This window comes from Mus musculus, chromosome 5 (assembly GCF_000001635.26).
Source record: "Mus musculus strain C57BL/6J chromosome 5, GRCm38.p6 C57BL/6J".
Lineage (NCBI taxonomy): Eukaryota > Metazoa > Chordata > Mammalia > Rodentia > Muridae > Mus > Mus musculus.
The window spans coordinates 36201196-36214037 of NC_000071.6; the positions used below are offsets into that span (position 1 = coordinate 36201196).

General features: G+C 52.0%; 2 protein-coding genes across 3 annotated transcripts in view; one reads left to right on the forward strand and one right to left on the reverse strand.

Moving 5' to 3' along the window:
• Sorcs2 (sortilin-related VPS10 domain containing receptor 2) overlaps positions 1–12842 on the reverse strand; it is a 381018-nt gene that overhangs the window by 184016 nt on the left and 184160 nt on the right. The window lies entirely within an intron of this gene.
• Positions 2826–5373, forward strand: Psapl1 (prosaposin-like 1). Its single transcript, NM_175249.3, has one exon. It carries the CDS (start codon positions 2871–2873, stop codon positions 4446–4448), a length of 1578 nt encoding a protein of 525 aa, NP_780458.2. The 5' UTR covers positions 2826–2870; the 3' UTR covers positions 4449–5373.

Sequence of the window (12842 nt, forward strand, 5' to 3'; positions counted from 1 at the left end):
AAAGCAGAAGGGGACTAGAAAAGAGGAGAAAGCTTTTCCTGTGCAGAAAAACATTAACCAGTTTCAAGTGTCTCTGGGTCCGATTCCCTGAGAGGACCCAGGGCAGTGCAGAAGGAGGAGGCCATTAAAGACCAAGCTGGACCAGTTAAGAAGCATCATCGATGAGGAACTTGGGAAAGGTTACCAGCTTATGCCCCAATGTGACAGAAGAAAAGGCCAACAGGGCTACCGGCAGACGTGAGCAAGGCAATGTGGGCCTGGGAGATAAGGTGCTAGGACATAGCACCTCTGACACTGGGACAGCGTGGACAACAGTGCTGTGTGACAGCAGTGCTGTGTGACAACAGTGCTGTGTCAACACTGCAGCTCTAGGTTTTGATAAATACACTGTGGCCATGGGAGAGAATGTCCTCATTCTTAGGAACGGTACACGGAAGAAATGGGCAAAGGAACACAATGGCTTCGCCCACAGCCACCCACAGCAGTTGTGACACACTAAATGCAAATATTTACGCATATGGATAGACATATACATAGTAGACATATGATAGATGGGATAGATAGATGGATGGAAGGATGGGTGGATGGAAGGATGGATGGATGGACAGATGACAAGATGGACAAGTGGGTACAAGAACACACAGAAAATTGGATAGGCAGATAGATAGACAGACGGTGAATGGATGGATAACTGGATGGACATACATATACATAATTGGATGGATGGATGGAAAATTGGCAGGTGGCTGGATGAATATATGAATAAACAAGTAGATAAATGGGCAGATAGAAAATTGGATATATGGATGGATGGATAGATAGATGGTTGGATGGTCGGACAAGTGAATGGATAGACAGATAATTGGATGGATAGATTATGAGTGGACAGACAGGGATGTGTGTGTGTGTGTGTGTGTGTGTGTGTGTGTGTGTGTATCAGATGAACAGACAGATAACTGGGTAGATGAATAAATAGATGGACAGAAGGATGGATGGACAGGATAGATGAGTGGATAGGTAGACAGACAGATGGATGGGTAGGTGGATGGTTGGATGGATAACAAGAAAATAGGTATATCGAGAGTAAATAAATATTATCAGTATACCTGGGAAAGTAAGTCATTCTCTGAACTATTTCTGCCACTGTCTTCTAAGTTAAAAACTATATCAAAATACAACAGAGGCTCTAAGTCCTGAGTTCCTGAGCCTGCACTTACTAAACTCATTAGATGATTTGGGCTGATGTCCTTGACAGCCTGTGGGTAGTGCTTCCCACCAGCGAGCCTAAAATCCTGGGACTTTCAGCCATCCCTCAGCCATGACTCTGGGGAAAGGGCAAGCGCTCTAGATGAAATTCTTCAATGAGATTTGTCAATTCTTGGCTGTAGGCTCAAAGGTCCCATGTTCTGCCTATCTCTTCTTGCTGGCACCTTCCCCTAAGTTGAGTCCTAAGGGATATACTGGTATGGAGCCTTCCTGGGTTCTGTAAGACTTCCTAATAGCAACTGAGCTTAGAGAGGGCCATGGGAACCCTGATAGAGAGGTAGGTGGAGAGGTTTGAGCCAGTGCATAGTCTGAAGCCCTAACTGTGGGGTCTGGATGGACTCTGGGGAGTGGTCAAAACTGAGTCAAATGGAAGATCACACAAATGGCAGGCAAACGGAGTTGATTGTAGGGTTGAAAAAATGCCTGCGCCCCAAAAACAAAGTGAATAGTGAGTGGGTGTTCCATAAACAGCAACTGGGTAAGGTGCTGGGGTGAGTCAGCCCGGGCCTGCCCAGGCAGGTCTAGATAAAAGCACTTTGTTTTAGTTCCACCTCTGTACAGCTTGACAAGCTGGCCCTGGTGGCCCTGCAGCTAAGAGAACCCAACCTCTCTACTTCACCAAGCCTGCTTCCTCCACTGGCCCAAAGGAAGCAGAGACCTTAGCAGTCAGTCATCTAAAGGGCTCAGCGAACCTCATTCCATATTCTCTCTGTAGCCCGTCCTCTTGGGAGGGCAACAGGAGGCACCATCTGCATTCTTTGTGAAGCTGTTGCAAAGGCAGCTGGGATACCTTCCCACATAACTGGGAAGTGGATTCCTTAGGCACCCAGAACCCCAACGTCTGAGCCACAGATACCCATGTGTGGGACTCACACCACTAAGGCATGCAGGATTTTCATAGAGTTCCCAGGGTCCCTGATCTGCCCACTCCCGTGGAAGCTGGGAGCTGCCTGTCAATCAGAACAGGTGAGTCTGGCTTCAGGGTCCTCCACAGAATCAACAGGATGAGGCCGTGGCCAGCTGTGCATTTGCCTGATGCCAATGCTCTTGCTTAACGCTTATTTCCAAAACTACAGAAGCCAACAGATGACCTAACCGTGAAACAGAAAACCCCTTTGTATCTGTGAGCCTCAGCAAACATCATGCGCATCTGCTAGGGACCAGCCCACACATGGCCTCCCATAGAAGTCTCCAGAATAAGGCTCTGCATGCCAGCAGCCTTCACCCAGGCATTGTGGGATCAGTAGTCCAGTCAGTCCCTGGACAGTGGGGCCTTAGGACCAGAGCCTGTGGCGGGCATGTGGCCATGAGGCCCAGTTAGAAATAAGCCACTCTAGGAATTTGGTTCTTCTGGGCCTGGTGTGACACAGAATAGAAGCTTCATTCCCAAAGAAGCTAGACTTTGAAAATAGGGATTATTCAGGGAGAGAGAGGGAGGTAGAATGGCCAAGAGGCAGAAGCCAGAGAGGACGGGCCAGCACCCAGGCAGGTGGGGCTCTGACTCAGGTTGGGGAGGAGCAGCGGGCAGGTACCTTGCTGAGCAGGCTAGACAGGAGAGCTAGTTTTATAGCGAGAGCCAAGCAGAGGGAGCAGCCAGTGGAACCATGGGCACTATGCTGTGCGCTCTGATTCTCTGGTCTGGCCTCCTGGGGGCTGCCAGGGCCAGCCCCATCTCAGTTCCCCGTGAGTGTGCCAAGGGTTCGGAGGTATGGTGTCAGGACCTGCAGGCAGCTGCAAAGTGTCGGGCCGTGAGGCACTGCCAGAGTGCTGTCTGGAACAAGCCCACAGTCAAGTCCCTGCCCTGCAGTGTGTGCCAGGATGTGGCCGCGGCTGCTGGCAATGGGGTGAACCCAGGTGCTACAGAGTCGGATATTTTGACATCAGTAATGAAGACCTGTGAGTGGCTTCCAAGCCAGGAGTCTTCAGCTAAGTGCAAGTGGATGGTGAACAACCACAGCGCAGCTGTCCTGAGCATGCTCAGTGGCGCTCAGGAGACTGACCTGGCTTCTGTGTGCACTGCGCTCACCCTCTGTGAACCATTACAGAGGCACCTAGCTGAGACTACCTCGGAGAGACCGCTGACCCAGGAGGATGCAAATGAGGTGATGGCCCCATTCTTATCCAACGGGGCGTTGAGCTTCCACCCATCACAGATGCCTGAAGGTGCTGTGTGTCATGATTGTGTCCAGCTGATCTCCTTGCTCCAGGATGCTCTAGAGTCTAATTTGACCTTGGCAGAGGTAACTGTCCAGAATCAGTGTCAGTCCATGGGGCCTGGCCTGGCTGCCCTCTGCGAGAACTACATCCACCGGCAGTTTGTCCCTGCTAAGCAAACATTGCAGGGTCTCCCCCCACAGGAGGTCTGCAGGAAGGGGGGCTTCTGTGAGAGAGAGTCTGCCCACTGGCTGACTCGAGTGGCCGCTGTGGATGGAGTCCCCTCTCTGGAGATGGAGATGCCGAGGACGAATGAGTTGCAGATGCAGTTGGGCCTGACGTGCGACGTGTGCTTGAACTTGGTCCAGGAGCTGGACAAGTGGCTTGTGACCAACAGCACAGAAGCTCTCATCAGCCACACACTGGAGCGAGTGTGCACCGTAGTGCCCGAGCCTCTAGTCCAACAGTGCATCACCCTGGTAGACACCTACAGCCCTGAATTGGTGCAGCTCATGTCCAAAGTCACCCCAGAGAAAGTATGTGAGACCATCAAGCTGTGTGGCAGCAAAAGGCGGGCCAGGTCCATCTCCAGGGCTGTGGCAACCACACCATCCCTGCCGGTGGATGAGGAAAACCAGGGCAGCTTCTGCCAAGGGTGCAAAAGGCTGCTGGGCATGTCTTCCCAGAATCTGGACCACAAGAGCACCAAGCGGGACATTCTGAATGCCTTCAAAGGTGGCTGCCGGATCCTGCCGTTGCCTTATGTGATGCAGTGCAACCGTTTTGTGGCCGAGTATGAACCTGTGCTCATAGAGAGCCTCAAGTTCATGATGAACCCCACGGACCTATGCAAGAAGATGGGGGCCTGCCACGGCCCTAAGACTCCACTTCTAGGCACAGATCAGTGCGTCATGGGCCCCAGCTTCTGGTGCAAGAGCCCAGAGGCCGCTGAAATGTGTAATGCCCTGGAACACTGCCAGCGCCTCGTGTGGAAAAAGCCCGTCTCCAAAATCAACGAGCAGCCATGACCGTGGCCACCAGAACCCAAAGTCTGCCCACCCGTAGGCTTCTGCCTCCCAAGGGGACCCTATGAAGTGGGTGTCACCCCCATGTCATAGATAAAAAACTGAGGCTCTGTGCAGGTAGGGCAGAGTGGAGCTGACCTTCAAAACCATGATTCCCTAAAGTTGGGCAGTGTCGTCTTTCTGTCTCTGTCCTATCTGCCCCCTCTACTCCTGCTACAAATGGGGAGTCTTCTTCCCCCCTTGCCCCAGTAAGCCACCCTCTCCTGTCATGCTGTGATGCTGATGGCCTGGAGAAACCCGTCAGCGGCCTCCCTTACAGGGTGAGAGCAAGTAGGTAAGGGTAGGTAGGTGGAGGGGACTGTCACTAGTCAGTATAATGGCTCTGGGGTGGAAATTGGGTATTCTCAGGCTAGGATCTCTCCAGCTGGCTCCCAGTGGTGCAGCTGGGACATGAGTGACTCTGGACTTTTCTGAGGAAGGGTCCTGAGTCATTGGCTACCACCCAAAAGGGACACTTGGACTTTATATGACTCTTGCCCATATCCTGTCCCACCAAGAGGAGTTTGTCTACTCACCCAGACTTGAGCCGCCCTGGTGCTAAGCAATCTGGGGTGTACTTAAAATCAAAAAGAAAAAAAAAACCCTGCTGGGTGAGTCCTGGGGAAAGCCCTGAGGGGTGTGGAATGGCAGTAGCAAGAGGTCCACCCTAGTCGTCTGCTGAGCCTCAGTTTTCTAATCTGTAGACTGGGAGGATCGTGCCTGCCTCATAGGGATGTTAAGACAGTTTTAAGAGATGTCCTCAAGTTCTTTCACTTAGAGACTAGCACCCAGTGACCTACCAGGACCAGCAAAACCTATCTTGGGGATCGATAGGGTCTCTGGGGAGCCTGATCAAACAAGTTTATATAAACTAGATGCTTTCTCCAAACGACGTTTGCTGTTGTTATTCTAACAGAAGAGCATGGTCCCTGGGGCTTCACAATCCCTTCCTCGCAGCCTCCCATGGGTGCTCCTCCAGTGGGAAGGCTTGCCTATCTCAGGTGCCCACTGCTTGCTTTTCATTCACAGTCTTCAGTGCCTAATGAGCCCCTCACAGCCCCTGGATGGATGTCTTTGCATAGGCCTCAAGTCCAACACAAGACCTGCTCACAGTAGATGTTCAAACATCTGAGGCATGTGCGCGTGAGGTCCTGTCAGAGCTCGCCATTGCCTAGATGGGGATGAGACTTGCTTGGCTTGGCTGAGGTCACCAGTCACCATCTGAGGCCCACTCATCTCCCCAGGAACCTTGAGTAGACCCTCCTCTGTTCTGACAGTGAGCCAGAGGGACACTTGATCACAGTTGTAAGTGATATGCCACGGCTCTCTTGACCTGACATTTCCAAAGAGACATCACCAGCTACATAAGGCTGGTCTGCTGGAGACCAGGAGGTGGTGAGTGCCATGTCCGCCTTGTTTCTGAGCCCATTTCACTGCCTCTGACCCAGATCTACAGTGAGGGACGGGCAGAGTGAGGCCTCTCCTCATTCCATCCCTCTCCTCCCCTCAGCTCAGGGCCTGGAGACAGCTGTTGCCTCAGACCACTGATCAAATGCATTGCACATACACCTGGCCCTCAGGAGCCTGCCACAGAGCACACCTGACAAGAACCCCGCAGGCCCACTGCACACTGTTGGCGAGACACAGGTTTCCTACACTCAGTCTCCAACTGATCCACACTCTTGATCACCCTGCACCTTGTGGCTGATGAGAGAGGGACAGGAGGAGGGGTGTGCACGAGGGGTGACAGCAGCAACTTCCACGGGACCCACCAGTTCACCTAGTGGCCAGGGATGGCAGCTCAGCAGGGGGACAAGGACCAATCAGACAGCTTTGTATGCTGCTTGCTTCCAAAGGGAAGAGCTGCCATCCTCACCAGACACGCCAGTGGGTCAGATTCTGCTCGTGAGGGTGAGATGCAGGATATGAAGCGACTAGAGGTGGGGACCACAGTGCCCTGGTTAAGATGGGAGCAGGGGTTCTGTCAGGCTGCCCAGGTGGAAGATGTCAGAAACTTCTACTACACAGGCATGGGTGTCCATCAGATGCCACCATCAGACAGAGATCTAGATGGGTTGAAACTCTACCGGGGTCAATGGCTTCTGAATTTCTTGGATCCGGGTTTGAAAGGTTTGGGGTTAAGGATTTGGCACCTTTGGGCAATTTTCTAAAAACATCCTTCAAAATGGTAGGTCAGTAGCAAATATGGACCCAGTGGAGTTAGGTCCCAATGCGACAACCCAAGAGAGATGTCCTTGTGAGAACACTGAACCACTGTGGGCCCCTTCAGTGTCCCCCAATGGAGCTGACACCTCAGCCTGCACCCGTGAGAGCTTCAGGTTCCTCTATGCCGGAGGCTCCACAAAGCAGTCGAACATCCTTTCTTCTTCTTTGCAAATAATTTACACAAACTCCAGGCACTTCTGGAAAATTTAGAGAGCGGTCCATGAGGTGGCCCCTTCCAAAGCTGGTGCCCATGAGAGACCAGGGAAGACCCCATTGCTGTCCCCTTCCTCTACTGCCTGCTTCACCTCCTTTTCTCCAACAACATGGTTCTATTTTCCTGCCAGGAAGTGGCATCTACACACTTTGAAGACATAGAGCCCAAGGAAGGTAACTTGAAGGTTACCCTCAGGGAAGCTATTTGTGCTGGAAGGTCCCTTCCAGATCTGGGTGGGTAGGCCCCCAAAAAAACAAGGCCCCAGAATCATTGCAGGCTCTAATTTACCTGTTCACCTGCTTCCAGGTGTTATCCAGCTCCCAGATTCCAGAGTCTGTACCCTGGGTGTGGGAGAGAATAGCAGGTCCTTACCCCAGGGGCCCCTCAAGGATTTCATGGCCTGAAAGAAGTAGTTTTCTATATACCCGGCATGGAACAGCAGCCAAATACCACAATCAAGGGGGGCAGGTGGGCAATGAGATCATCTGTCCTATCTGGAAACCACAGCACAGCCCATTTCTCCTGTGTCCCAGGGGAAGGACCCCTCTGCTCCTCCAGAGTACTGGAACCATGATTTAAGGGTTTCAGTTTCCTACCTATAACCGAAAAACAATGGGAGCAAGTGGGGGCATGTGTTCTAATATCTCTAAAACCCCCAAGTGTCCACAACCCATCCCAAGAAGGATGTCCTTATGAGGTCACTAACCCACCACCGATCCTTTCAGTGTCACCCATGGAACTGGAACCTCAGGCTGAACCCATGAGAGCTTCATGTGCCTCTATGCTGAAGGCTCCGTAAAGTCCTCTGCTGGCCAAAGCAAACATGCCTATAGGTTGAGCTGGGCCCCTCCACTAGCTGTGGAGGAAGGGGTGTGGCCCGGGCATCTTAACACCCAGGTGCAGCTGGAAAGCCTTGCTGTTGCCTGTGAGCTCTCTACCAAACTGGGAGGGACTAGACATGATTGAGCTTCTGACCTGAGAGGGTGACACACATCTTAAGCCATTTACTTAGGACAGCAGAAATAGTTTCAGAAGACAAGGGAAAGTCACACCACTTCCAAACCAGTTTCTCAGGGTGGCAATCCCTAGGCCACAAAAGAAAGGCCCAAGAAGAGCAGAAAGAGAGAGTGACTTTTTTGTAAGCAGGATTCTTTCGGACCTGGATCCAGTGATTCTCATCTCAAGAGAGAAGTTACTTGGGACACTGTCCAAGGCCATCCAGGCCAGCCCCCTGGGATTCTAGAAGCTGCTATCATTTTACAGTGATCTGGGGTCAGGGATTTGGGGAACACGACAAGCCTGAATGCCTGCTAGCTGCCAAGTTGGCTGAAAGTAATGCTGGCATCTGCAGGGATGAAGCAAGCCCAGGGAGGTCCATGCAGTCCTGGAATGGAGAAGCCACACCTGAACCAGAACATCTGGGTTCCCTAGTTCCCCTAATTGGGCCCAATTAGTCCACCCAGGACAGCACCCATGCCAGATTTCCAGAAGCTTCTACAGAGACCTCATGGCCTTGATTCCCTCAAACCCAGATTACAGCTCATATCAGAGGGATGCCCCCCCCCCCACACACACACACGGGTAAGTGGGAGGCAGATAACTCTGGAGGGCTTACAGGATCTTGAAACAAGATCACCTGTCCCGGTGCCTGCACATGACACGTCAATGTCCCAGGCACTGCTGACCTCTGTTGAGACTCTTTTAGGGAAAGCCAGGCCAGTATGGAGTTTTTGTATGACAGTCGCAGGTATTCATGCTGAGGGTTGCATGCCAGCACAGACAGCCACTCCTGTCACCAGGAGCGGTGTGATCATCACAGTTGGAGACTTTAAGCAAGCCACCAGATCTTTCCTTATGACCCCTTCCTCCCTCAGCACAGAGAACTGTGTATACCCAGGTTCCATAGCTCTGAGATCAGGATAAGCATCTAGGAAGGGCAGGCAAAGACATGAAGTCAACAGAGAACACATCTGGGGACAATGGGCTCCCAGGCCCGAATAAGTGAGATGGAGAACTTCCCCATAAGCCTTTCTGCCCAGAGATACCCCACTTCTTGGAGCTTTCTATAGGGTATGGGGAGCCAGAGATTCACTAACAGAACATTCCAGAACCAGGCACCCAGAACCAGTGTTACCATTTTCCAGGCCAGCATCTCAATATCCACCACCACACTCACATGGCCAACGAAGATATAAGGGCTAGGGAGGGTGACAAGCCAGGAGACCAAAGCTCTGGGAAAAGCTGGAAATGTTCCATTTGCTATGTCGGGCCAGCCATGCCCTCCCAAACCACTGCCCACAGACTCCAGAGCCCTGAACAGCAGGGAGCCACTGTGCTTCCACAGCTGTGGAAAGAGGGTTAAGGCAACGACTCTAATCCAGTCCGTATCTGGGAACATGCCTTATCAGCTTGAAGCTGGCCATGGTAGGGGAATTCACAGTGTTGACACTGGCCAATACTATACACTGCGGGTGGAGGGTGTCCTACTTTTCTAGGCCTGCTGGCTGCCGTACACTCAGAAGCACCCCACTGTTCTCGAGGCCCTGAGACACGAAGAGCCACAGAAAGCACCATGCCCAGAGGAAGTCAAGGGACACCCAGGCTTCCTGAAAGTTGCCCCAAGCCAGGTGTGGATCAAGCATGAAGGCTGGGTCATCCAAACGGAATAGACCAGGTTAGCATCTCAGGTTGAAGATGAAGGAAGGACTCCATTGCTCAATTTTCCATCAGCAGGAGGTGTGCAGGGACGGGGGCGGGGTGTGCGGGGAGGGACTGGGAAACAGTGGTACTAGCCCACAATCTATACTGGTAGCTCTCAAAGCACAGGGGGTGGGGATGGGGGCGATGAGATCTGGGGGTGGGATGTGGGGGGTACAGGACTGTCACTGTGAAGGGTGGTGTTCACTCAAACCTGCTACTTAACATGCCAGGCAGATGAGCCACATACAAGGAAACAATGCCAACAATGACATTTGAAAGGAAAATGACATTAATATAATGTCAAAATAATACAAAAATCTTAAGGATTGTATGTAATCCCAGGAGAGTGTGAGGAACTCAGCGGAGAGAAAACAACAGGGCGGGAATACCTCAGGAGAGTACCTCGGGAGAGAGATGCTTCAGGTGGAGCCTGCAGGCAGCTCTGGGAAGGCCATTCTGCTGGAAGCTGACATGTTAGACAGGTTAGAGGGCTCAGGACAGAACTGAGCTGGAGCATAGATGGGGAGTGGAGGAGGAGGGTGGTGGGCTGGTGAGAGCAAGAGAGGGCCTGGCTTTGGATGGCTAGCCAGGGGCAGGAGGTTGAGGCCCTAGTGGCTATGTCCAAGGGTCACATGGACTTCTGAGTGAGATGGAAGCCAGGAGCCAGTTCCAAGCGGGGCAAGAGGAAGGGTTCTGTTCTTTAGAAGTTGGGCTTAGGGGCAAGGTGGGAGTATGGGGACCTCACCATGACTAGGGCAGGTGCCCTGGTGGAAGTTTTAGGGGCTGGACAGGCTGAGATGTAGGAGAGATGGGAGTCTGAGCATACCACATAGGAAATGTGACCCAATCCCAGCTGTGACATATGGGCCTCTGCAGAGAAGCAGCTGTACTCGTGCCCCAGTGCAGGTGGGAATTCTGAGCAAAATGGACAAAGACTTCCTTCCATGGGGCCCAGAGTCAGTCCACAGGACACTCTGCTTTGCACGTGGGTGAACATACGGGGGCACCAGACTTGATTTACTTCTCCAGCTCTGTGCTGACCTCTGAGCCACGGGATGAGCACAAACTTCAGTCCAAACAGGCTAGCTGGGTTCCCAGGCCCCTTCCCTACAGGGAATCATCGCTGGAGCCGTGACTGACAAAGGCAGACAGAGAGGGGGTTACCAGACTAAGGCAGGATTTCCTATTTCACAGCAAGTGCTCCCTCTACAGCCAAACAAGGCATGTGGGAAGGAAAAGGTTCAGGCTACTAGATCTTCCTAAGGGAATGGAGGGGGTTTCAGTCCTCAGGTAAGGAGGAAGGAGATGGGGCAGAGCAGGGATAGAGGATAGTGGAAGATTGGTTACACCAGCTTGACACAGAGAGCCATCTTGAGTAGGTCTGTGGTGTACCATGCACACAATGTAGGGCAAGTAGCAGAAGGTAGCATGGGCTTGGCTAGAGCTATCTGCCATGTTGTCATGTGTCCTCTAAAATGCATGTGTTGGGATAATGATGGAGGCCCCCAAGGTGGCACTGGCAGCTTTATAAGGAAAAAGAAGAGATCTATTCACACATCTGTTCTGTCTTGACATGGAAGGCTGGGACAATGCAGTGGCCCTCATTGGAGGAACATGTGTTGGAGCTATACTGTGGCCCTTCAGTTTCCAGAACTCTAAGCTAAATAAATCTCTGTGCTTTGTAACTTATAGTTTTGGGTATTTTGTTACAACAACAGCAAACATGCTGAGATACAGCAGGTCAGTCCCATCCTGCCCTCGACTTCACCAAAAAGTAGTAAGAGATCAGAAGGGCAGCCAGAGGTCAAGCTGTCCTCTGCTGCCTTCCTCTCCAAGTGACCCTCTGGAGCCTGGGTACAGGAAACACTGTGATTCCCCCAGTTTATAGGAGACAGAGGACAGGAAGGGCAAATCAGAGCAGCTGTCTCTACAGAGGTGATGGGAACATGGTGACAGGAAAGGGTTGTAGAGTAGAGGTTCTGGATCCCTTGGGAGGCAAGACTGTGGCTCAGTCTCCACATAGTGGAGAGCAGTGTTGGGCCTGTCACTTTGGAGGTACATGCCACCCCACAGAGGGATCCACAAGAATTAGAAACCTGGTCCCTCTGCCCCATCACTGTAAGAAACAGGAGTTCCTCAGAGACTGATAAAGAATGGTGTCAGAAGCATCGAAGCTGGGCACTGGCCTATCCATTCTACATCCATTAATTGGACTCCCAATCCAAGGCCATACAGCCATCCTCATTCCATAGACAAGGGATCAGAGACAACTAGCAGTTTTCCTAAGGCCACACAGCTTATAAGAAGCAGAATAAGGATTTGAACTCAAAATTTCACTCTGAAAGCCTGGACTTCTGACTCCAGAAGAGATGGAGAAGTCATGAATGGGCAGGTGGAATAGGGTTAAACTGTCCCCTTTGATCTCACAAGCCTACTGCTTTCCACAGGCTCCAGCCAGCAGTCCTGATGGGGACCCAAGTAGAATTTTAAATCAAACGCAGCATGGGTGAGGAAGGTTCTGAGCAGCGGAGCCTGCCTGTGTAAGAGAGAACCAGGCACCAGGCCAGAGAAGACTCCTACACAGAGGGAAACAAAGCCAAACAGAAGCGATGGCAGCCATCTGCTGGTGAAACATTTCAAAGTACAGGTAGCCCCCTGCTCTCCTCGGGATGGTGGGCGCAGAGGCGGCAGGTGGCTCAGTGCCAAGCCTGTGAACTACTTAAGCTTCATGTGGCATCGCACATACCACACAGGCCTGGCAGGTGGCGAGTTCTGAATTCCGACACACTCCCTGGGGTGCACTGCTGTGAGCTTAGCTGGTGAGCAGGTTCTAAGCTACAAGGCAGTGGCTTGGCAGAGGCAGGAAAGGGTGTGGGGACGGGTGTACACAGGACCAAAGCCACCTTCCAAGGTCATGCTTGAGTTCCTGTCTCCTGTGTCCCGTGACACCTGCCTCTGGTTGGACAAGGGAGAACTTCTTGAAATTCTCCAGGTCCTCCAATGCCCATTGGCCTTCATCAACAAGACAAGAGCCCAGGACACTTTGTCTAAGCTCGTCCTGGGTAATGGGGTCTGGGTGTAGCCAGGCCTTGTGCATCAGAGGTGATAGGACCTTGTAGAGAGGGGGACTGTTGCTGTCACCATGTGCAGATGAGAATTTTGGGCATTGAGGAAGACATTTCCCAGTGTTCTACAGTCAGCCCATGGAGCAGCCAACT

Coding starts and splice junctions, on each gene's coding strand:
- Psapl1 (NM_175249.3), top strand. CDS start 2,871: ATGGGCACTATGCTGTGCGCTCTGATTCTCTGGTCTGGCCTCCTGGGG.